Genomic DNA, 26137 nt, shown 5'->3' with positions numbered 1-26137 from the left:
CTTTGTATTGCATAATAAGGAAAGAACTGAAATTGTGGAACTGTAACCCATAGCAATTTTTGAAATTACCTGTATGACTGCTTGTTGAGCTGTACACCAAGAGATGACACCTTTCTGTATGTATGTTATATTTTACAATAATGGAAATGGCTGAAATTGTGGAACTGTGACCCATGACTTTCTTTGAGATTTGCTCTCTAAATACTTGTGAAATCATACATTGAAAGTTATATATTAAAGTTCACAATTTTAAAAATGGAAAAAAAGATACAACTACATGTGAATCAACACACATCTCAAAATAAAGCTTCATTTAATAAAATATATAACTAAAAAAAAAACACCAAATGTTAATCAGTGATGCTTTCAGAGAAAGATCTTGATCAAAAGGGGGAAATGTTAAAAGAAATCAAACAAAATAGAGTTACTATGGCTAAGAGATTTATAATGGAGTTGGGGGTTCATTCTGGAGATTACTCTTGGGCAAAAATCACTCAAATATCACACCCTGCCAAAGTATGCAAAGCCTCAAGCAACAGTGTTCCTTAACACCCCAAGGACATCCAAACACCATAAAACACACACACACACACACACACACACACACACACACTAACCTGAGGGACTATATAACAACTTATCTAATCTTCTTTTTCTTAAAAAACCCTTACCTGGAAAAGCCAAAACGAGACACTATTTGGGTTGCTACCTGAATCTGTTCTCCCCAACTTGCAATTCTAAGATCCCAAATAAATGTCTTTGTTGCTTTGCAGCTTGGTTTGTTATTTCTCGGTTGACAGCACCACCATAACTTACAGGTTCATGTTGTACCTGAAAATCCAGAACTATCATACACAGCCTTCAGTACAACTGCCATTTCTGGTAACCTATAATTATGAATTAGGGTTTTCTTGTTTAATTGAAATAAGGAGTAGGAAAAAAAGCAAAACAGACCAAAACACTGGATGTGGAACTTAATCTGATCAATTGTTGGGATAGACATGAATCATTCTTGTGAAAGTTTGCAAAAATATCTTTCCTCAAACCAGTTTGAAAGTATTATTAAATATGTTGTTTTTTCTTTTCTGAGAATTTTTTTTCTTTATTAGAGAGGTTATGGGTTTACAGAACAATCATGCACAAATTGCAAATCCTTAAAAATCTTATTGCATTTTGCCCTTAGTGTTCACTAAAAGTGAGTGGAAAACAAAAAACTTTGCTGAGATAAGCAATAATACAATTGAGGCAAAGTTAGAAGCCTTTAGAGTTACTGAAATCAGCAAAATTAGCATCAAGCATCACTTGGGGAGGGAAGTCCAAAATTAAAGATCATGTAAGAAATGTGCTGTCATTCAAGGTCATGTCCAAAAGACGAAGTGTAATGAAGATGGAGGAAATGAAGGGATCTTTAAATTTCCGGATTAAGGGGAATCATCAAAAAAATATATATATATTATTGTGTGGCTCCAAACACAAATTATTTTGTGGTTCTTGAGTCCACAGAGCTGATGATAGGGGTGCTGCCTGCTATAGACTTCTTAGCACAAGAGGGAAACGTCTGTTGCTCAACTTGGCCTTGACAGTCTTTATATGGAAGTAGGTACATCAGTCTCAAAGTCAGCGGCCAGAACCCAAAAAGGTAACATCATTGCGTCAAAATGAATTTCCTCTGTCTGTTAAATATCAGCTCAGAGGAATTTTATGTGAAGTAAAATTTTTGTTTAGGAAATTATTTTATATTGCTTGTACTTGACACAATCTAATTTTTAATTGTTTTAAATAACCATCACATATATACATAAAACAATTTATGCCATAGTTAGGGATTTTGCCATATATTTTGACCTTCTAAGCCTATTCCTGGGTTTTTATAGCTGGACTTTTTTTTTTTCATGTTTTTGAGAAACATTTATTTATTTATGCTTAATTTTGGAATATTTCAAACACAGAAAACTACAGAGAATAAATAACAACCACCTGTGTATCTACCTTCCCTCCTCCAAATTTTGACAAATTTCAAAATATTAAATGTTGTTAAAGGTTAAATTTAACTGGTGTTAAATGTTTCCTTTCCATCCCACCTGAAGCAATCACTTTTCTGATTTCTCTCTTCATAGATAGTTTGCTAGATTTGCCCGTTCTACGGCATGCACTCTGGAGTTGGGTTTCTTTCACTTAAGATAAACTTGTTGAGATTTATCCATGCTGTGGCATGTGTTTGTCATTCATTCTTTTAAATTGCTGGATAGTAGTCCATAGTATGAATTTATCATAGTTTGGCTACTCATTCTCCTTTTGATGGGGGTCTGACCCAGCTCGCCCCTAACCCCCACCCACCATGCCCCGCATTGCCATCTAAGGTGATGGTCTGACCCTCTCTAGGCTCCCATCTTTGCTCCAGCTCTCTGTTCTGCTTCCTCCCCTTCCACCTGTGATCAGCCTGGTTTCCAGGGTCCCAGAGAGCTACAGTGACCCCCTGGGTATCCTCTTGATTCAAAGGGCTGGGGAAGGTGGTCCACTGGGACAGCCAGATCCTGTAGACGGAAGCGAGGCTGAAGTAGGTGGTAAGGGGAAGCCAAGGCTGTCGTTGGCCTCCTGCCCCCATTCTATGATTAACCAAAATCCTCTTCCCTGCTGTGCCCCTCCCCCTGCACTTTGAGGCCCTGAGTCATTACTTTAGCTACCCCCTAAACGCTAAGCACCCTCTGGGCTCTGTCACCAGCCCTCCACTTCCCTCTGTGTGCTGCTCGGTGATGGCTTCTCAAGCTCTGCTGCTCCTGGGTGGTGAGTGGGCCCCTCAGGGCTGGGGAGGAGCTGCGTGGGGTCATCCTTCTGGCTGGGGGCTAGTGGTCAGTTTACACAGCTCTCCAGAGGAGCTGAAGGCAGAGAAGGATCCTCCTGGAGAGGAGCTTTGGCCTGGAATCTGGGGAAAGGTGTGTCCTGAGCAGAGGTGAGACAACCTCAAGAGGCTTGTAGGTTATGCTCCCTCCTTCTCACTCCTGGTGTGGCACTGTGTGGGGGTGAGGGGAGTCTGTCCCAGCATCCCCCAGGGAGGAGGAGGCCACAGAAGGAACAGAGAAGGAATACACTTGGATACCACCTCTTTGGGATCTCGGTTCACCCGAGGCTTTATTTCAGGGAGGCTGTCCCACCGTTCCCAAAAGAATAGTCCAGAGATTGGAAACTGTATCAGGACCACATTCAAGCTTTGTGTGTCATTTAGAAGTCAGTTTCCACCCCACAAGCCGCCCCCCCCCCCCCAAATAATTATTTCCAGCTTCTCTGGAGAAATGGGAGGGTCTGGCAGCTCTGGGTCCTGGAGCTTAGTAGTGGCTGTTCCCTTTAGGAAGGGCACAAGCTTCAAAGCTCCCCCATCCCCTGGGGATCACACCCACCCTCTTCACTCACTGATACTACCTGCCTGGGCCCTGGGGGGCTTGGGGCTGAGAGCCCTGGTATCCTGCCACTTAGCAGAACATAGGAGCTGCTTTCAAGGATCAGAAGACAGATTTGCTTGAAGGCAGGAAAGTGTAGGAGGCAAGGCACATGGCCCAGTGACCCCAGTGATGGTCCCAGCACCCTGAACAAATTCCCGACATTGCACTTCTGCCCAGAAACCCCCACTTCAGGCCTCTGAACCCTGCCTGTCACTGCTTGAGCTGACAGCTGCCCCCTTTAGAGCTTCCCGACACAGCTGGGAATTCTAGGAGGAAGGAGGAGGAGGGATGGCTGCTTGGGAGTGGGGGAGTCGGAAAAAGTCCTTAAAATATAGGGGTCTGGCCCTGTCTCCAGGGAGGGGAAGGTTATCAGAAGTGTGGGTTTGGATCCCGGCTCTGTGGTCATTCAGTCAGTCCACACTCAACAGATACCCGCTAAGTGCCCAGCCCTGCAGCAGGCACCAGAAGACAGGGCAGACGTGGTCCCAGCCCCCTTAGGCTGCCACCAAGGGAGGGAGACATGGAAAACAAATAATTACAAAGGATTAATCAAAGAATCCTAAATCTCTTCCGGAGCTTGGATCCCCGTCTATACAAGGAGACGCTGGAACAGGGACCTAATGTCCCTGGCAAAGTTTTAGTTTAGACAATGAATTGTATGGCCACCTTGTCTTTACGGGGCACTCCCGATCTAACACACTGGATGGGCGGCCTAATTTCAGATTGCGGCTGTCCTCTGGAGGTCCTGGAGGAGAGATTCCCTGGATCGGGGCCCTTGGCTTTGGGGTTTGGTTGGTTTTCAGGGAGGGAGAGGGGCGGGAAGCAAACAGGTGGCCAGCTTCAATAACGAAGTTGGAAGGTAGGGAGCCAGGCAGACATTCAGACCCTAAGAGGTCAGGGGGACAGACGGGATGGGGCTTCTCTAACCCCCAGCCCCTCCTGTTCTTCAGTCTTGCTTGCTTCCCTTGCTCTCATGGATTCAACCTGGATGTGGAGGAGCCCACGCTCTTCCAAGAGGACGGAGCCAGCTTTGGGCAGAGTGTAGCCCAGTTTGGCCCATCTCGGTAAGCCCCGCTCTCTCGCCCACCTGCCCGCTTCCACCAACCCCATCCATGGCCCACATGGCACGCCCAGGAGGGGTTCTGGAAGAGGCGCAGGATGGATGAGAAGCCTTTCCTTGACTCCTCCCAAGCTTCTGACACTACTACACATTATTCGTGATCCCAGAAAGGGCCACATAACTCTGGGCAAGACATGGCCTTGTAAGGAAGTCTTGAATCTGGCCCCAGGCAGGGCCAGTGGTCCCCTGGATGCCACTAGAACCATTCCCAGGGCCCGCGCTCCGATGGAGATGCCTGCACTTGGAGGGTTTGATTCTCTTTGGTCACCCTCGTGACATTCTTAATTTTATCTTTGGATTTGTAAAGAGTGGTGGGACAAGGGAGATTCGCTGGGGTTTTGGAGACGTGGTCCCCCACCTCCCCATACCTCCCCAGGGTGAGTTCTTGACCACCTGCTTCACTTTTTCCCATCCCTCTCTGCTCTCCATTACCCCTGCATCCTCCAATCTGGGGCGGGGTGGGGAGTGCTAAACATGAACAGAGAAAGATCAGAGTCCAGTGGTGCCCCTCCTGCAGCTGCTAGGTGGGGCCCTTGTGAGGGTTTGCAAAGTCCCATGTGGTACCCCTGTGCCCTCAGGAGTGTGACACTCAATAGAAAATAATAAGCACCATGGCAGGTTTTGAAAAGGAAAGAGAGAGCAGAGGAAAGGGGAAAGCTTTTTTCCTGCTTTTTGAATGAGAGGCCCAACATTTTAATTTTGCATGGGGACCCCTAAATTCTGTACCCAGCCCTGTCTCCAGGAGCTCCCGTTCTCATGTGTTAGAGACAGGCACTCAAGGAGTTCACCTCTGGCAGCAACAGGAGAGGGGAGAGGTCCAGCCCAGGAGGGGAAGCTTCAGAAAACTTCACAGGAGAGGGGGCGCTGGCCATGCATGAGCCTGAGGGGACAGGAGGGTTTCCTTTGGTCTAGAGGAAGCATCCAGGGCACACTTATCCTTCCCGGGCCAGGGAAGACAGAAGTTTGTGCCAGGTTGCCAGGGTTTTGCCTTTTCTCCATTTGTCTGTTTTGAAACATAACAGACTAGAGTGCACCAGCCTGGAGCCTGGAGTTTCCAACTCAATTAATTTTATGAATCTACAGATGCACCACTAGATCAAGACAGAATATTCCCTGTCCTTCCCACACTGTAGAGGGTCCCTAGCTCTCTACCCCCATCACCTGACACCCAGCAGCAAATCCAAAGGTAGCCGATGTTCCAACTTCTATCGCCATTGATTCATTTTCAGGCCACCTCCACACCCATTTTTTTTTTTAAGGAATATAAAACTCCTGGTTGACCACCATTCACCAGTATGTACAATAAAGTAAACTATATACAGTTGGATGATGGTTATTATTCCCACTAAACCAGTAACCCCCCAGCTGAAAATGTTGAGCCTCCATGTCGGGAATGGGTTGGGGTAAAGAGAAAGCAAGCTGGCCAATCACTCAGCCTACAAGTTTGTTCACTCATTTGTACCAGCAGGTCCCAAATCACAACTTCTTCAACCTTTTGTTTCAGTTTTCATCAGCCAAGTCTTGGACAGACGATACGGTTTTCAACTTTCCTTAAAGCAAGGGATCTCTGGAAGGAAACTTATTTGACTAGTTTTGTCATGGGGGGAGGGGTTATGAGTAGTGACAAAATTTTCCCCAAAATTAAAATTTTTTTCCTTTTGGAGAATTTTGCAAATAAATTATTGCCTTTATATGACTATACATATAGATGTGGATTCTGTTACAGCTGCTTTAAATAGTCCAATGTAAATCCTTTGCACTATATTGAAATTGTCCAATTAATTACAGAATCACTTATTTGTTGCGGTAGCTTATGGCTTCAGGAAACGTTTCATTTGAACTTGGGGGGATCCAGTTCCCCCAGAAGGATGGTACCTTAGAATTCACCTGGACCTCCCCATGGTTGTGAAATGCCATTTTGGTTTTGAATAGCTTTATTTTGGGTGAATTTTAACACAAAAACAAATAAACAAAACCCCCAGAATGTTCCTCAGGCATATATGGGTTAAACATAGGCCCTGATTTTTGAGCACCTCCCCAGTGGCAAATGTCAAGAAGTCACAAAGTCCTGCTTCCCTATCTCCCGATACTTCTTCACCCCAGAGGGCCCTCTGCTCCCACCCCTCTGCGACTGTATGTCATGGTATACCCCCAGACTCGTGGTGGGAGCCCCTCTGGAGGTGGTGGCGGTCAACCAAACAGGACGGCTGTACGACTGTGTGGCCACCACGGGAACATGCCAGCCCCTCCCTCTGCACAGTGAGTGTCGCGCCCCAGGAAGCGGGACTCTCGCCCTTCTGGACTGAGCGTCCCTTCTCAGCCTCCAGCCCAGACTCTCCCCACAAATGAGGGTGTGCCCATGAGTGTGACCATGTGTGTCTGACCTCAGTCCCCCCAGAAGCCGTGAACATGTCCCTGGGCCTGTCCCTGGCAGCTGCCACCAACTCCTCCTGGCTGCTGGTGAGTTGCCCCAAGTCTCAGGAGGGTCCTGAGGGGAAGGGCAGAGAGTAGAAGAGGAGCAGGTGCTCTGGGAGGGCCCCTTGCCCACGCAGGCCTCTGCCCCCAGGCCTGTGGCCCAACCATGCACAGAGCCTGTGGAGAGAACATGTATGCAAAAAGCTCCTGCCTCCTGTTGGGCTCCCACCTGCAGCTCATCCGGACCTTCCCAGCCACCCTGCCCGGTAGGTCCACCTGAAACAGCGACTCTGTGCACGGCGGGGCGCTGCAGGGAGGGCAGTGCAAGAGGCCTGCGACTCAACTCCCAGGGCACATGGCCCCTTCCCGGAGGCTTGAGTGGGGCTCAGAGAGCCTCAGCAAGCCCAAGAGAGGGTGGGAGCCCGTTCTGGCCAGGCAGAGAGAGTGGCTAGGGGCAGGAGCCCCAAGCTGGTGGAGGGGTGAAGATTCAGATGGGACAGAGGGGAGCCCCAGCTGCCAGGGTTGGAGAGGGGAAGCATGAGGGTTTTGCAGTTGCCAACAGGTGCAGGGACATTTGTTACACTTTTGGAAGAAAGTGAAGGCGTGTGGTGAGGATGACAAATCCAGGTGGGAGACAGTTCTGCGAGCTTTCACAGCTCTCCAAACTAGCAAACCTTAGGGCTGTGGAAAATGCAATGTACAGTTTTGCCTGCACTGATGCCTGCAACAGAGAGCAGAGCCTGCAGGCACGGTGGTGGTTATCTCTCTGAGTCCATTTGCATAGCGGTGGTGCCCAAGTTCAAGTTCTCTGGGTCCTTGGGCATGTGACTTCACTCCCTGGGCTTCAGTTTCTTCACCAGTCAAATGAGGCTGGCTAATAGGGGTGGTTATGGGAAGTAAAGGATTTCATATATATGAAGTACTTAGAGCCACGTGCCTGGTACAGAATATATGAGAGCTATTACTAAGCTCCCAGCTGAGGACTGTGTGTCTGGATGAGGAATGAGGTGGAAATGAATGACCTCATCTGTGGCATCACAGGTGATTCAGGGCTCCTAGGGAGTGCCAGGGTGGGGGTGACTCAGGGTGCTGACTGGGAACGGTGCTTTGGACCAGAGCGACCAAGACCCCAGGCAAGGTGAGCTTTCAAGCTTGAAGGTGAAGCGGCAGCAGAAACACCTTGTATTTGTTTCCTGTGGCTGCTGTAATAATTTGCCACAAACCTGTGGCTTAAAACAACAGAAATGTATTTTCTCACAGTTCTAGGGGCCAGAAGTCTGAAATCATTTTCAGTGGGCTGAAAGCAAGGTGTCGGCGGGACCACCCTCTGTTTTGAAGGCTGTAGGGGAGATGACATTCCTTGACTCTTCCGGCTTTTGGTGGCTGTGTCACTCTCTGCTCCGTCGTCACATGGCCTTCCCCTCTGTCTGTCTGTCTTTAATCTCCATCTTCCTCTCTCTTATAAAGATGCTTGTGATTGCATCTAGGGGCCTCTGGATAACCCAGGATTATCTCTTCATCTCAAGATCCTTAACTTAATCACATCCGCAAATGCCCTCTTCCAAATAAGGTCACCAGTGCCAGGGCCCTGGGATACATCCCCAGACCGACTGGTGAGGGCGGAGACAGTTGGGGGGATGGAAAGAGAATGTAGGAGGAGTGTGTCCAGGAGTCTGTGAACCGGGTTAGGGGATGAGTGACCCAGGGGAGGTGGCATTTAAACACAAGGAGGTAAATGCCTTCTCATAAGGTGGGATTCCTGATAGAAATGGGAAGCAAAAGGATAACCCCACGGCAGGAGAGGCAGGTTTGAGTGGAAGTGAAAGGGCCTGGCGTCCACTAAGCGTGGGCTGTGAGCCAGGCATGCCGGATGCCTGCATGTGTTGCTTTATTGAATCCTCCCAGGCATCCCCGGGAGGCAGGAATGGTGATCCCATTTTACAGACAGAGAAAACTGAGGCTTAGAGAGGTGAGATCCCATGGTTAGAAAGTGGCAGAACCCAGAGCTTCAGTCAGCCTTGCCTGGCTGGCTTGGTCTGTTTCTCAAGAGGAGCTCAGTGCCTCCAGGCACCTACTGTTGGAAGCCCAGGGATTGCACAAAAGGACTGAGAACGAGAAGTGGCATTATGATGGGACTCGCCACAGAGCGGGCCTGATGGAGAGCACTGGGGGAAATTCCACACAGCAGCTGACAAACTGGGCACAAATACAAAATGTGATGGGGAAGCTCCTACGAAGGTGGGGAGGCTCTTTCTGCAGAAAGAGGTTCTCAGCCTGGTCTGGAAATCTAGAGGAAGTAGGGAAGGGAAGTGATCTCCCCTTTCTTCTCACAATGAGGGAAGCTCTAGCTGGTTAAGCAGATATGATGGGGGTGGAGGGGTGGGAACTGAGAAAGAAGGGGAGCATTTTACCCTTCAGCGGCAGGAGGCAGGTTGCCACAGCCCTGCGGTTCCAGCTTTCTGGCCACCCACCATCCTGGGAGCAACGCCGGATGTGGGGTAGCTGGTGGGGGACAAGAACCCAGCACCACAAGCCACAGTCCCTGATGTAAATCTCAAGTCAGCCTGAAGTTTCTTACTTATGAGCTTATGGTCTTTCTTTTTACAGTGTGAACTCCACGAGGGCAGGGAGGAGATCTTTTTGAAAGCCATGGTCTTAGGTCAGATTTCCTGGGTAACAGACTCAGAGGCCTCGGCCAATCCCATGGGGAGCCTGGAGCCAGGCTGGCCCTTCAGACTATGAGTCAGTGTTTAGATATGAGTTGTTCCCGGTGCAGGAGGTGTAAAGCTGGGCTAGGCAGCTCCCTCCTGCTTGGGTGATTAATTCCTGAGAAGGGACTCAGGGGAGAGCCATCGTCTCCTCCCCCCACCCCCACGCCACGTGCCACTGCAGAAGTGTCCTCTGCACGTAGAGGAAGGGCTGATGATGGCAGTGGAGATAGTGGTCAACCCTGCAGAGGGCGAGGCCCTGGCTAACGCACTTCCTACACATAGCGATTTTTTTGGTTCTTGGAACAAACCTACGTGGCAGGTACTGTTATCACCCCCATTTTACAGATGAGAAAACTGAAGCCCAAAGATGTTAGGTAACTTGCCTGAGTTAAGCCTGGGCACTCCAGCCCCAGAATACTCACTCTGAACCACTTTGCCAAATCTGACCTCCGACAAATGATGCTTTCAACAACTATTTGTTGAGTAAATGAATGAGGAGCCCACCTGGCTCTGATCTTTACTTGCTTCTCCCCTTTGCCAGGCCTCGTGGGAGGAGGGGGGCAACAGGGACTTGGCCTAGAGGAGAAGGGGCTGGAGCAATGGATTTAGGGTGCCTCTGTGGAGGGGGATGGGTGGCTAAATGGGTGGGAAAGAGGGGCCCTCTGACTCTGTTGAGCAGGAAGGGTTTCTGGGCTGTGTCCCGGGTTTCCTCCTCCCTCCCTGCAGAGTGTCCAAATCAAGAGACGGACATTGCCTTCCTGATCGACGGCTCCGGAAGCATTGACCAAAGTGACTTTGAGCAGATGAAGAACTTTGTCAGAGCCGTGATGGACCAGTTCAAGGGCACCAACACCCAGGTGAAGCCGGGGTACCCGAGGCCGGGGTGAGGGCATGGGGGGAGGGGCTGGCATTGCCGGGGGTGGGGTTCAGTGGAGGGGTGCCTCCCTGAGGCTCGTGTCCACGGTCAAGGGGTGGTCCCTGCACAGGGTCGATTTGAAACTCCACAAACCCCGTGGCATTTGATATGCAGCCACACCCCACAGGAAATACAATGTTCGTGCTGCTTATAAAGCAGCGGGAGGAGAATCTAGAATACAACAGGACCTTGTTTTATGCAACCACTAGTTCCAAGACCCTTCCCGTAAGGTGAAAATCAGGCATAACATCAAACCCCATTATTTAATAAGTATTTCTTATATGAACATACCTAGCACACACTTTACATACATATATATATATATATATATATATATATATATATATATATATATAAATATATATATGGCAAATAAACACTTTGGCAACAATAAATAAAAGAAATTAATGATAGAAGTAAATTTTTAAAATCTTAATTCCCTCTCTCTCTGCCTTTATTTATTTATTTATTTTATTGCCAATTGTATATGTCTGAATTCGGGTGTGCTAAGTTCATATAAAAACAGGTCCTACTGTACAGGTTACCAGGGGATGGGGCAGGGGTACAGAATAGGGAATTGAGGCTTAAAATGAAGAATTTCTATTTGGGAGAAGTTTTGGTAGCACAACATTGTGAAAGTAATTAACAGCACTGAACTACATATTTGAATGTGGTTAAAAGGGGAATTGTTAGGCTGTATATATGGCACTAGAACAAAAAAAAAAGATAACTGCAAAAAAATTGCAAAACTGTATTGTTGGGTTTATAACATATAAAGATGTGATAGAAAGAGAGCTAACAAGAAACAGAAAGCTTATATTCTAGTTCTGACTTTGTCATTGACTCAATATGCAACCTTGAACAAATCATTTAGCCTTTTTATGTCTTGATTTCTGTTAAAGGAAGGATAAAATCCGTACATTTTTTATGTCACAGTTGTGAAATCAAATGAATTCATTTCTAATAAGTCTGAGAAGATTTATGAATGTGAGAAAGTATTATGATTATCATTTTTACTGCTATACATTAAATTACCTGTGAAATATCTGGCAAAAATAAATAAAAACATTGAAGGATTTTTAAATAATTTTGCTTAGGAAATTTAACTGAAGATAACTCAGTCAAGTAATTGATGGTGTCTGTTAACTTTTTCCATGTAATTCATGACTTCTTTATCTCATTATTTCATTTCCTAGCAACTAGTGGGCATATACAAATTCTTGAGAAGTGAGGAAATATAACTAACAAATTGGTGTCATGTCAAATGTTCACAATCTAACTTTAATAGTTACTTACTGTCCTTGACTGTATGATGCTTTGTAGACTGGAAAGAAGGATTATTTGGTTTCAATTTTCCAGTTTTCTTTTGGTATTTTGGGGCCAATTTTTTTTCTGGGTTTCAGTATATTATTTATAGGGGCTCAAAAACTCAAGGAAAGTGGTTTGTAAATTCAAGATTATTCCAAAATAAAAAGTTTATTGAAACAAACAAGCAGCCCCCGGGCCCCGCGGCCCCTCTCTGGCTCTCTGCAGTTCTCTCTGATGCAGTACTCGAACCTCTTCGAGATCCACTTCACCTTCACCCAGATTCCAGGCCAGCCCGGAGCCCTCGGCGCCTCCTGGACCCCATCGTGCAATTGAAAGGCCTGACGTACACGGCCACCGGCATCTCGAAAGTAGTGTAAGTGCCTCCTCGTCCTGCCTGCTCAGGCGGCTGCTACATCCCCTCCCAGTGCTGGGTATCCGAGGCTGAGGGAGCCTCCTGGGGGAAAGGCGGATAAAAAAGGGGCGAGTGGGGGCCGCAGGCAGAGGCTCTTCCCTGGAGCGTTCCTGCCCCCTCGCACTCTGCCAGATCTTCCTGCCACGCGACTGGTCGCCTTTGCAGTCGTGTTTCCCCTTTGCTGGTCCCGGAGAGGCTGGAGCCTGGGAGCTCACTGGGCAGTCAGAGGCATGGGTTTGGGTTTAGACCCAACTGGACTCCCATCCCGGCTCCCCGCTTGCTTCCTGGGTACCCCGGGGATTTGGGATTGTACCCTTTAAGTTGGCCAAGCATCTTCTTTGTGCCTTTCTCCCACTCACCCCCTCCTGGCCCATGGATGCCCTCTCTCTATGTTAACTGAGCTCCTACTAAGTGCCTTCCAGCACCGTGGAGGACGCCAGGCGGTCCACGCAGAAAATGACTTAGGTCAGGGGGCTAGGACAGAAGATTGTGGGTTCTGTGGGAGGGAACTGAGCTGAATGTCTGGGTGCCCTGACTTCTGTACCCCATGGGCACTGCACTGTCGGTCATTCTGGAGAAGAGCTGAGCGAGGGAGGCTGCTGCCAGACACTCTTTTTACTTCTGGGGAGAGGGGTGGGGCGGTGGGGCGGTGCTCTTATGCCTTGAATGCCGGCCCCCTAGTACTGGGCGACTAGGAAAGCCTTTGTCCCTTGAGTTTAAAGCCTAACGGGGGCACTTCCCATCTCAAGTCCCCCATATGGGGACCTTCCACGCCTGTTGAGGTTCTCCCAGGTTATTGGACAAGTTTGTCCCGGGAGGGGGGGGGGGGGGCTGGGGAGGAAAAAGGTAAAGGAGGTGTGGGGAGGGGGTGGGTCTCATCAACTCCCGTCCTGCTCCCCACCCCCAGAATGCCACTGCTTCTCCCAGTGGTCTCCCCACTCCTCAGAGCCAAGCCACCTCAAAGCTGGACCCGGCTCCAACCCCCACCTCCCACTGACTGGGTTTCTTTTTTAAAAGTAATAACATTAAAAAAAAAAAAGAGATAAAATGGCAAGGATGTTAGGGAAACTTTTGAAAAAATAAGTATTACCCACAGCCCCCCTAGCCTTCACCTCACAGTTTTGTAGCAAATGAACAGATAAATCCCACCAGTGGAACACCGTGTCATTTTCATCCTTGTTTTTATTCGGTTGTATCGTATATAGTCACTACCAGAGCAGAAACTATTTTCATCCTGTTTTCTTCATTGAGCAATTTAGTAGTATATGCCTGTTCTGTATTTGCAGTCTTCCTTGTTTTTATATGAATGGTTGTGTTCTTTTCCACCAAGGGACTGGGTCAGGATTTGCTAAACCACTTCCCTAATTCTGAATCTTTAGGTTGTTTTCTGTTTTATTTTTGGCATTATAGAGATTGCTGTGCTAAATTTATCCACACATGTATGTGTTATGCGTACATTCATAGTTATATGAGCATATCCTTAAATTTTCAATCTTCTGTAATAGCTACCATATAATTAATACATAGACCATATACCATATAATATACCATATAATTAATCCTTACCTGCATGGCACTCATATCATCCTTGGGATAACCTGATACTCTCTGTCTCAGTTATTCATGGGTGCCTAACAAGTGGCTTCAGAACCTAGTGGCTTAAAATGATAACTTTATTTTCACAAGCCTGGGCTGAGCTGGAGGATTCTTCTGCTATTTTCTCATAGGGCCTCCCATGTGGCTGTTGTCAGATGGCAGCTCAGGCTGGAGCACCAGGATACCTTCGTTCCCTTACCTGGTGGCTTGGTGGGAATCCCATACCTGGGGTTGGCTGGAAGGCTGGGCTCAGCTGGGATGGCTGGGCCTCTCCCTCTCTCTGTGGTCACTCCATATGTTGCCTGGGCATATTAGGCCAGGGTCACTTCCATTGCAATGCTATTGGTCCAAGCAAGTCACATGCCAAGCCAGGTTCAAGGTGGAAAGGAAACCAGGTGTGGTTCATTGGGAGCCAATGTTGGAGACGAATGACCACACAATTACTATCCTCATTTTGCATGAGAGAAGCAGAGGCTCAGGGAGATGAGATTAACTTGCCCAAAGCTAGTCTGACTCCAAAGCTGAACCATACTGCTTCCTCTTAGGAATGAGATTTAGTAGTGGATGGACTTTTTTTTGTTAACAGTTTATTCACACACCATACAGTCCATCCAAGTGTGCAATCAGTGGCTTTCAGAGTAAGCACAGAGTTGTGCATTTATCACCACAATCAATTTGAGAACATTTTCATTGATCCAAAAAGAAAAATCCCATAGCCATTATACCCCTCATTATTGACACTTAGTATTGTTATGGTATCTTTTTTTTTACAATTGATGAAACAATATTAAAATATTACTGTTAAATATAGTCCATATTTTGCATTACTTATATTTTCCCCACATACCACTCTATTATTAACACCTTGTAATAGTGATGTACATTTGTTCTAGTTCATGGAAGAACATTTTTATATTTGTACTATTAATCACAGTCATCATCCACAACAGGGTTCACTGTTTTATACAGTTCCATGTTTTATCCTCTAGCTTTCCTTTTAAGTGACATGCATGACCCTAAACTTCACCTTTCACCCACAATCACACTAATAATTCATTCTGTTAATTATACTCACAATAATGTGCTACCATCACCTCTATTCATTTCCAAATATTTACAATCAACCTTATTAAAAATTCTGCACAAATTATGCATCAGTTCCCCATTCTCTACCTTCATTCCATCTCCTGGTAACCTATACTCTAGATTTTAACTCCATGAGTTTGCTCATTATAATTAGTTGGCATCAGTGAGACCACACCATACTTGTCCTTTGTGTCTGGCTTATTTCAGTCAACATAATGTCCTCAAGGTTCATCCATGTTGTCGGATGCATCAGGACTTCACTCCTTCATACCACTGTACAATATCCCATCATATGTACATGCCACATTTTTATCCATTCATCGGTTGATGGACTCTTGGGTTGTTTCCAACTTTTGGCAATTGTGAATAATACCACTATGAACATTGGTATGCAAATGTCTGTACATGTCCCTGCTTTCAGTTCTTCTGAGAATATGCCTAGTAGCGGAATGCTGGATCATATGACAATTCTATACTTAGCTTCCTGAGGAACCATTAAACTGCCCCACCAGCAGTGAATAAGTGTTCCTATTTCTCCACATCCTCTGCAACACTTGTAGTTTTCTGTCTGTTTTTTCAGTAGTGGCCAATCTAGTAGGTGTGAAATGATATCTCATTGTGCTTTCCATATGCACTTCCCTAATAGCTAGCGATGTTGAGCATCTTTTCATGTGCTTTTTAGCCACTTGGGTTTCCTCTTTGGAACAGGGTCTATTGAAGTTTTTACCCATTTTTAATTGGGTTGTTTGTCTTTTTGTTGTTGAGTTGTAGGATTTCTTCATATATTCTGGATATCAAACCCTTATTAGATATGTGGTTTCCAAATATTTTCTCCCATTGAGAGGACTGCCTTTTCACTTTCTTAAAGCACAAAAGTATTTAATTTTGAGAAGTCCCATTTATCTATTTTTTTTCTTCCATTGCTTATGCTTTTGGTATAAAGTCTAAGAAACCACTGCCTACCACAAGATTTTGATGATGCTTCCCTACATTTTCTTTTAGGAGTTTTATGGGACTGGCTCTTATATTTAGGTCTTTGATCCATTTTGGGTTAATTTTTGTATAAAGTGTGGGATAGGGGTCTTCTTTCATTCTTTTGGACATGGATAACCAGTTTTCCTAGCACCATTTGTTGAAGAGACTGTTCTGTTTCAGTTGAGTAGATATGGTAGCCTTGTCAAAAATCAATTGACTACAGGTGTGAGGGTCTATTTCTGAACTCTCAATTTATTTCATTGATTGACATATCTATCTTTATGCAAGTACCATGCTGTTTTGACTCTTGTAGCTTTGAAATATGCTTTAAAGTCAGGAAGTGTGAGTCTTCCAACTCTGTTCTTTCTCAAGTTGTTTCTGGCTATTTGGAGCCCCTTACCCTTCAAATAAATTTGATGATTGGCTTTTCCATTTCTACAAACCAGGCTGTTGCAATTTTGATTGCGATTGTGCTGAATCTGTAAATCAATTTGGGTAGAATTGACATCTTAACGATACTTAGACTTCTAATCCATAAACGCAGAATGTCCTTCCATTTATTTAGGTCTTCTTTGATTTCTTTTAGCAATGTTTTGTAGTTTTCTGTGTACAAGTCCTTTATGTCCTTCATTAAATTTATTCCTAGATATTTGATTCTTTTAGTTGCAATTTTAAATGGAAGTTTTTCTTGATTTCCTCCTCGGATTGCTCATTAGCAGTGTATAGAAACACTACTGATTTTTTCTTGTTGATTTTGTATCCTGCCACTTTGATGAACTTTTATTAGCTCCAGTGGTTTTGTCTTGGTTGTTTTGTTTGGGGGGGGGTCGCTTTCTAAATACAGGATCATGTCATCTGCAAATAGTGAAGGTTTTACTCCTTCCTTTCCTGTTTGGATGCCTTTTATTTCTTTTTCATGCCTAAAATTGCTCTAGCTAGAACTTCTAGCACAATGTTAAATAACAGTGGTGACAGTGGGCATCCTTGTTTTGTTCCTGATCTTAGAGGGGGGCTTTCAATCTCTCACCACTGAATGCAATGCTAGCTGTGGGTTTTTCATATACGCCCTTTATCATGTTGAGGAATTTTCATTCTGTTGATATCTTTCAAAGTTTTTTTATGAAGAAAGGATGCTGGATTTTGTCAAATGCCTTTTCAGCATCAACTGAGATGATCACGTGGTTTTACCCTTTTGATTTGTTAATGTGGTGTATTACATTAATTGCTTTTCTTGCATACCTGGGATAAAACCCACTTGATCATGGTGTATAATTCTTTTGATGTGATGTTGGATTTAATTTGCCAGCTATTTTGTGGAGGATTTTTGCATCTATATCATTAGAGAAATTTGTCTGTGATTTTCTTTCCTTGTAGCACCTTTTTTTTTTTACTTTTAAAAAATGTTTTATTTTGAAATAATTTTAGATTTATGCTTTGCTATAAATAATACCATTAGTTTATATTATTCATCCAGCTCTCCCTATTGTTGACATGTTACATAATCATGGTATATTTGTAAAAATTAAGAAATTAACATTGGTACAGTACTATTAAGTAAACTACAGACTCTAATTGGATTTTGTCCATTTTTTCACTTTTTCCTGTTCCAATATCCAACCAAGAATAACACATTATGTTTAGTCATGTCCTTTTTTCCCCATTTTTTAAAATTGTGAACTTCAACATATATACATAACAGTGATAACTTTCAATGTACAATTTCACAAGCAGTTACAGAGCAAATCTCAAAGAATGGCATGGGTCACAGTTCCACAACTTTAGTCATTTTCATTATTTTAAAATGTAACATACATACAGAAAGGTGTCATCTCTCGATGCACAGCTTAACAATCAGTCATATAGGCAATATCAAAAATTGTTATGGGTTACAGTTCCACAATTTCAGTTCTTTCCTTATTGTGCAATACAAGGTACACACAGAAGGGTGAAGACCTTCAAGGCATAATTCAACGAGCAGCCGTAGAGCAAATCCCAAGGGATGCCATAGGCTACAGTTCCACCATGTCATTTACCTCCTTCCAGTCATTCCAAATCCCCAGCAACCAAATATATATATATTCTTTTAGTTGCAACTTTATATTTATATAAAGTTTCAGTATTCATAGACCTTTGTTCAATCTTACCTTGTTTTTTGCTACTCGTTCCTCTCACTTATTTCTTTCTCTATCTTCAGGGGTGTCTAGGCAGTGAGCACCCTAACTTGTTCATATTAAAAGGGGGTGAAAACAGTTTGAGGAAGGGGCCACATCTGATAGCTGATCTTAAAGAAGCTGTTGCCTCTAGGTTTTAGGACTTGTCTGGTATAGGAACACTCTGGTGGATTTAAGTTTCTGAAAGATAAAACTTAGTGAGTGTATCTTTTATAGAGTATCAGGTAGGGACCTAGGTGTTTAGGGACTACTTTTGGTAAGGGTATGGCATGCTGTGGCCAGTTGTGATGTCTGGCTGGAGCTTGCATAAGAGAAAACTCCAGAATAGCCTCTCGACTCTTTTTGCTATTGGGAATGGAATCTTTTTCTTGAGTGACTCTTCAGTTAAGTCATTTCTAGTGTATAGGCACATTACGGACTTTTGTGCATTAATCTTGTATCCCATCATTTTGCTAAATTTGTTTATTAGCTCAAGAAGTTGTGTTGTCAATTTCTCCGGGTTTTCCAAATATAAGATCATATCATCTGCAAATAATGACAGTTTTACTACTTCCTTTCCAATTTGGATGCCTTTTGTTTCTTTTTCTTGCTGGATTGCTCTGACTAGAACTTCCAGCACAATGTTGAATAATAGTGGTGACAGTGGGCATCCTTGTCTCGTTCCTGATCTTAGAGGGAAGGCTTTCAGTCTCTCACCATTGAGAACTATACTGGTTGTGGGTTTTTCATATATGACCTTTATCATATTGAGTAAGTTTCCTTCAATTCCTACCTTCTGAAGTGTTTTTAACAAAAAAGAATGCTGGATTTTTTTGAATGCTTTTTCAGCATCTATTGCGATGATCATTTCATTTTTCCCTTTTGATTTGGTAATGTACTACATTGATTGATTTTCTTATGTTGAACCATTCTTGCATGCCTGGAATGAACCCCATTTGGTCACTGTGTATGATTTTTTTTTTTTTATGTGTCCTTGGATTTGATTTGCAATTATTTTATTGAGAATTTTTGCATCTAAATCTGTTCTAGTTTGCTAATGCTGCTGTTAAGCAAAATGCCATAAATGGATTAGCTTTTATAAAGGGGGTTTATTTGGTTACAAAGTTACAGCCTTAAGGCCATGAAGTGCCCAAGGTAAGGGGGTACCTTCATTGAGGATGGCCAATGGTGTCCGGAAGACCTCTGTTAACTGGGAAGGCACGTGCTGGTGTCCGCTCCAGAGTTCTGGTTTCAAAATGGTTTTCTCCTGGGATGTTCCTCTCTAGGCTTCAGCTGCTCTCCAAAATGTTACTCTCAGTTGCTCTTGGGGCGTCTGTCCTCTCTTAGCTTCTCTGGAGCAAAAGTCTGCTTTCAAAGTTCATCTCCAAAATGTCTCTGTAAGCCACAGCTCCTCTCTCAGGTTCCATGCATTCTTCAATGTGTCCCTCTTGGCTGTAACAAGCTTGCTCCTTTCTGAGCTTATATAGTGCTCCAGTACACTAATCAAGTCCCACGCTGAATGGGCAGGGCCCCACCTCCATGGAAACTATCCAATGAAAGATCTTGCCCACAGTTGAGTGATCACATCTCCATGGAAACATCCAATCAAAAGTCTCCAACCCAATCAACACCAATACATTTCCTGCCCACACAAAACTGCATCAAAGATAGTGGCGTTTTGGGGAACATAATATATTCAAACCAGCACAATATTCATTAGGGAGATTGGCCTGTAGTTTTCCTTTCTTTTAGCACCTTTATCTGGTTTTGGTATTAGAGTGATATTGGCTTCATAAAATGATTTAGGTAGTGTTCCATTTTCTTCAGTTTTCTGAAAGAATTTAAGTAGGATTGGTGTCAGTTCTTTTTGGAAAGTTTGGTAGATTTCCCCTGTGAAGCCATCTGGCCCTGGGCTTCTATTTGTAGGAAGCTTTTTGATGACTAATTGGATCTATTTGCTTGTGATTTCATTGTTAAGGTCTTCTATTTCTTCTCTGGTCAGTCTAGTTTGTTCATACATTTCTGCTAAATTATCTAGTTTGGCATACAGTGGTTCATAGTATATTCTTATGATTTTTTTTTTATTTCTTCAGGATTCACAGTAATGTCCCCTCTCTCATTTATTATTTTGTTTATTTGGATCTTCTCTCTTTTTGACTTTGCCAGTCTAGCCAAGGGCTTGTCAATCTTGTTGATCTTCTCAAACAACCAACTTTGGGTTTTATTTATTCTCTCTATTGTTTTTTTGTTTGTTTGTTTGTTTTGTTTTTTGTTCTCCATATCATTTATTTCTGCTTTAATCCTTGTTATTTCTTTTCTTCTGCTTGCTTTAGGATTAGTTTGCTGTTCATTTTCTAGCTTCTTCTGTTTCTGATTAGTTCTTTGATTTTAGCTCTTTTTCCTTTTTAGTGTATGCATTTAGAGCTATAAATTTCCCCCTCAATACCACCTTCACTGCATCCCATAAGTTTTGATATGTTGTATTTTTGTTTTCATTCATCTCTAGATATTTAGCAATTTCTCTTGCAATTTCTTCTTTGACCCACTGATTGTTTAGAAGTGTGTTATTTAACCTCCAGATATTTGTGAATGTTCTAGATCTTTGATGGTTATTGACTTCCAGGTGTATTCCACTGTGATCAGAGAATGTACTTTGTATAATTTCAATCTTTTTAAATTAATTGAGGCTTGTTTTATGCCCCAGCATATGATCTATTCTGGAGAAAGTTCCATGACCACTAGAGTAGAATGTATATCCTGGTGATTTGGGATATAATGCTCTCTATATATCTGTTAAGTCTAACTCATTTATCACATTGTTTAGGTTCTCAGTTTCCTTATTGGTCCCCTGTCTGGTTGATCTATCTATAGGAGAGAATGCTGTATTGAAGTCTCCCACAATTATTGAGAAACATCTCTTGCTTCCTTCAGTTTTGCCAAATGTTTGTCTCATGTACTTTGGAGCAACTTGATTGGGTGCATAAACATTTATGATTGTTATTTTTTCTTGGTGAATTGTCCCTTTTATTAGTATATAATGTCCTTCTTTGTCTCTTATGACATTCTTGCATTTAAAGTCTATTTTAACTGAAATTAATATTGCTATCCCTGCTCTCTTTTGCTGTAGCTTGCATAGAATATTTTTTCCATCCTTTCACTTTCAATTTCTTTCTGTCGCTGGGTCTACGATGAATCTCTTGTACGCAACGTATTGATGATTCATATTTTAATCCATTCTGCCAATCTATGTCTTTTAATTGGGGAGTTTAATCCATTCACAATCAATGTTATTACTGTGAAGGCAGTTCTTGAATCAGCCATCTTTTCCTTCAGTTTTTTTCCCCTTTCTCTATTTCCGTTAAGGTACCCTTACCAAAACTCTTCAGTCCTGTGCCTTTCTCCAGAACTCTCTCTCTCTTTTCTTTTTCTCAGCTGCTAGAGCTCCCTTTAGTATTTCTTGCAGGCAGGTCTCTTGTTAACAAATTCTCTCAGCATTTGTTTGTCTGTGAAAATTTTAAGTTCTTCCTCAATTTTGAAGGAGAGCTTTGCCGGATAAAGAATTCTGGCTGACAATTTTTCTCTTTCAGAATTTTAAATATGTCTTACCACTGCCTTCTCACCTCCATGGTGCCTGCTGAGTAGTGACTATTTAGTCTTATGTTGCTTCCCTCGTATGTGTTGAATCACTTCTCTCTTGCTGGTTTCAGAACTTTCTCCTTCTCTTCAGCATTTAACAACCTGATCAGAATATGTCTCAGAGTGGGTTTATTTGGATTTATTCTATTTGGAGTTCATTGGGTATCTTTGATTTGCATATCTAGGTCATTTAGCAGGGTTGGGAAGTTCCCCCCAACAATTTCTTTGAATACTCTTCCTAGTCCTTTACCCTTCTCTTCCCCTTCTGGGACACCAATGATTCTTATATTTGTGCACTTCATGTTGTTCACCATTTCCCTGCTATCCATTTCAAATTTTTTTATTTTTTTCACCATTCGTTCTTGTGTGCTTTCACTTTGCATCACACCATTTTCAAGTTCGCTAATTTGTTCCTCTGATTCTTCAAATCTGGTATCATGTGTCTCAAGAATCTTTTTAATTTGATCAACAGTATCTTTTATTTCCAAAAGATCCGCTATTTTTTTAATTTACTCTTGCAAATTCTTCTTTATGCTCTTCTATGGTTTTCTTCATGTCCTTTATATCCTGAGCCATGATGTTGATGTTTGTGAGTACTTCTTTGATTAATTGCTCCAAGTTCTGTGTCTCCTCTGGTTTTCTTAATTTGGGTTATCCATATCTTCTGGTTTCTTCATATGCTTTATAATTTTCTGTTGTTTTTGACCTCTTGGCATTTGCTTATCTTGATAGAGTTCTTCTAGGATATGCAGGCTTATTTGAAAATTTATCTGTAATTTGACAGAGCTACAGCTTGGTGGAGTGCACTTTCCCTGACCTACCAGCAGACGGTGTCCCTGAGCCACCTCTTACCCTCAATCCAGTTCTCCCCAACTTCATCTGTGCACTGACTGGGGGCCCAAACCATGTGGAGGTCCAATCAGTGCACTAATTTTCCATGTCCAGTGGGGACCACCCTGTGGGTGGGGGGCATGCCCTGTGTAGTTTGGCAGACAGTCCACTCCAGGACACAGTGGTCCTGGCCATTTTGGGGCTGCGAGTGGAGTACCCTGGGGCTACAGACCTGCACATCTCATCCTCCAGCTCAGATTCCCTGTAGTCCCTGTCTGCCATGGGCCCTTGAGTCCCTGGGATTGGGGGAGGGCTCCTGGCACATCTGTGTGGCACCCCTGTCTCTAGACTGTGCACACTGTGGGCTTCCATGTAGGAAGAGTGGGCATTATCACAAGCCTGCTGAATCCCAAATTCCCCCAAGGAAGCTCTTGGCTGCGGTGCTGTGAAAGGGTGTCTCCCAGCCAGCTGCAAAGATGGCTGCTTGGGGCATGGAAACTACCTCCTTCCATGATCACCTGCCTGCTCCAAAGTCCCATCCCTGGCACAGGGTGCTCTTGTCTGTGGATCTGCGAAGGGTTATCACCCATGCCAGGGACTGAGGAGGGTGCCTGGGGCATGGAAGGCTACTCCCCGTCACACTTGTCTGTGGCTCCAGCTGCCCATTACCCAGCGGTTTTCCAGGCTGAACATTCACCTGTCTCTGAATGCAGCCTCTTAGTTTCTCCAAGTACACAGTCACTATGGGTGTAGAAGTGCCTGCCCAGCCAGTGGAACCCTGGAGCCACTGTTCTGGAGCACTTTCTGTCCTTCAGTGTTTTTCAAGGAGGAGAATTTTGCTCTGTCTCTCGTAATCTGCCATCTTGGATCCCCTCTCCTTGTAGCATCTTTATCTGGCTTTGTTAATAGAGTGATGTTGGCTTCATAAAATGAGTTAGGTAGTGTTCCCTCCTCTTCAATTTTTTGGAAGAGTTTGAGAAGGAATGGTATTGATTCTTCTTGGAATGACTGGTAGAACTCACCTGTGATGCTGTCTGGTCCTGTGCTTTTCCTTTGTTTTAGGAGGTTTATGATGACTAATTCAATCTTTTTACTTGTGATTGGTTTGTTGAGGTCATCTATTTCCTCTTGAATTGGTGTAGGCTGTTCACGTGCTTCTAGGAATTTGTCCATTTCATCTAAGCTATCTAATTTGTTGGCATACATTGTTCATAGTATCCTCTTATGATTTTTTTTATTTCTGTGGGATCAGTAATAATGTCCCCCATCTCATTTCTGATTTTACTTATTTGCATCTTCTCTCTTTGTTTCTTTGTCAGTCCAGCTAACACCTAAAGTCAATTGATTTTTGACAAGTCTACTATAGCCATTCAACTGGGACAGAACAGTCTCTTCAACAAGACTTTGTCAATTTTATTGATTTTCTCAAAGAACCAACTTTTGGTTTTGTTGATTCTCTCTATTGCTTTCTTATTCTCAATTTCATTTATTTCTGCTCTAATCTTTGTTATTTCTTTCCTTCTGTTTGTTTTGGTGTTGGTTTGCTGTTCTTTTTCTAGTCCCTCCAAGTGTACAGTTAGGTCTTAAATTTTAGCTCTTTCTTCAGAGGCTGCCAGCTGCTTTGGGCCAGGGCAGATTGAAAGTGTTGCTCATGTCCCAGACCCTGCAATCTGAGTTCCCCAATTGAAAGCCACAAACTGCACTGGGTTGCGTCCCACTTCTTGGGGAAGAGCCAACTTTTAGCAAACTGTCCCCAAGAAGGCACCATGTCTCTAATTCAGCTTCACTTCCTCCCCTGCTGGGGGTGGGATTGAAACAGAGGCTGCTTTCTGTCCTGGGCATGTTGAAACTGCAGCTGCCCTCGGAGCTGGAACCCAGTAGTCCAAATTCTCTAATCAAAAATCACAAACTGCGCTGGGCCATTCCACCCCTGCCTTTTGAGGGAAGAGCCACCCTTCAGCAAACTGTCCCCTGCCACCCCAAGAAAGCACTGTGTCTCTAATTCAGTCCCACTTCCCCCACTGCTGGGGATGGGACTGAAACAGAGGCTGCCACTTGCTTTCTATCTGGGCAGGCTGAATGTAACTGTCCTCAGAGCTGGAACCCAGCAATCCAAATTCACTAATCAAAAGCCACAATCAGTACCAGCTGTGCCCCCCTCCCCATTCTTGGGAAAGAGGATTTCTATTTCCAGCCAGGGAGTGGCCACAGGGTAGGCTGCCATGCCGGTGGGGCCTGGGCACCAGCCTCTGCAGCGTCACCACAGTCTATCAGTCTCTTCCTTCTGTTCTTCCCTGGATGGTGTACAGTGTTATTCTGGTCTCCAGAGCCCCCAGACAGTTGTTTCAGACAGTTTCTGGCTGTTTACTAGCTGCCCTAGAGGATGAACCTGAAACCTAGAGCTCCCAATTCCACCATCTTCAGTGGATGGACTTTAAGGAACAAAGAATATAAGTAACTTTATATAAGCATATAAATAAACCATGATTATTGGCTTTAGTCATTATTGCCAATGTGACTTTCAAAACAGGCTGAACTGATTCTTAACAAGACTGAGAGAGTCTGGGTACCAGGAGTTCCAACATCTCCAGCTGAGCTTCTAGGACTGCAAATGACTTCTTTCCAGAATCCATCCCTTCTCAGTAGAGTCATCTGGCTTTCTTCTCTGACAGGACAGAACTATTCCATAGCAAGAACGGGGCCCGCAAACGTGCCCAGAAGATCCTCATTGTCATCACTGATGGGCAGAAATACAGAGACCCCCAGGAATACAAGGATGTCATACCTCAGGCTGAGAAAGCCGGCATCATCCGCTACGCCATCGGGGTGAGGTTTCTTCCTCACTACTCCCTCTCCCCCAAACTCAGCCTGTGCCTCACCAGGCAGAAAGCCTGCGGGCTCCTCCACTCAGCTGCCTCTCTTCTGCAGGTGGGAGTTGCTTTCCAGGAAGCTGCTGCTAAGCAGGAGCTGAACACCATTGGCTCGGCGCCCCCAAAGGACCACGTGTTCAAGGTGGACAACTTTGCAGCCCTGGGCAGCATCCAGAAACAGCTGCAGGAGAAGATCTTTGCCATCGAGGGTAGGGCCTGGTCAGGAAAAGGTTCCTGACCCAATGGCCCCCACAATCCTGAAAGCCCATCCATCTTCATGTTCACCAAAAACTGCTCCCTGGAAGCCAAGCCCCTGAACACATTCTCTGCCTTCTGCTCTGAGTCCTCATGGTCTCACAGCCTCCAGATGCCTAAGTGACCTGTCCCCCCCACAGGAACCCAGTCGAGGACAAGCAGCTCCTTCCAGCATGAGATGTCGCAAGAGGGCTTCAGCTCAGTCCTCACAATGGTGCGTAGAGCATGTGCTGGATAAACGGGTCTCAGGCACCAACTCAGGGCTTGGCTCTGGGCTGGGAGCTGGGACCCAGAAGTGAACCAGAAAGCAGACCTCAAGCTCACAGTCTAGTAGGGGAGAGACATACAGGCAGCATGTTAGATGTCAGGAGCACAGCGGAGAATAGGATAGGTAAGTGCCTGCTCTCAGGGAGCATGTG

General features: G+C 44.4%; 1 protein-coding gene across 1 annotated transcript in view; it reads left to right on the top strand.

Moving 5' to 3' along the window:
* ITGAD (integrin subunit alpha D) overlaps positions 1-26137 on the top strand; it is a 43256-nt gene that overhangs the window by 3405 nt on the left and 13714 nt on the right. Inside the window, 11 exon segments of the mRNA XM_037813821.1 lie at positions 2723-2784; positions 4388-4501; positions 6713-6816; positions 6947-7017; positions 7124-7238; positions 10410-10540; positions 12133-12183; positions 12186-12280; positions 25266-25419; positions 25522-25672; positions 25859-25932. Of these exon segments, the coding sequence (XP_037669749.1) occupies positions 2723-2784; positions 4388-4501; positions 6713-6816; positions 6947-7017; positions 7124-7238; positions 10410-10540; positions 12133-12183; positions 12186-12280; positions 25266-25419; positions 25522-25672; positions 25859-25932 (1122 nt within the window).

The sequence above is a fragment of the Choloepus didactylus genome, chromosome 21, assembly GCF_015220235.1.
Source record: "Choloepus didactylus isolate mChoDid1 chromosome 21, mChoDid1.pri, whole genome shotgun sequence".
Classification (NCBI taxonomy): domain Eukaryota; kingdom Metazoa; phylum Chordata; class Mammalia; order Pilosa; family Megalonychidae; genus Choloepus; species Choloepus didactylus.
This window is presented reverse-complemented; position numbering and strand designations above follow the sequence as displayed.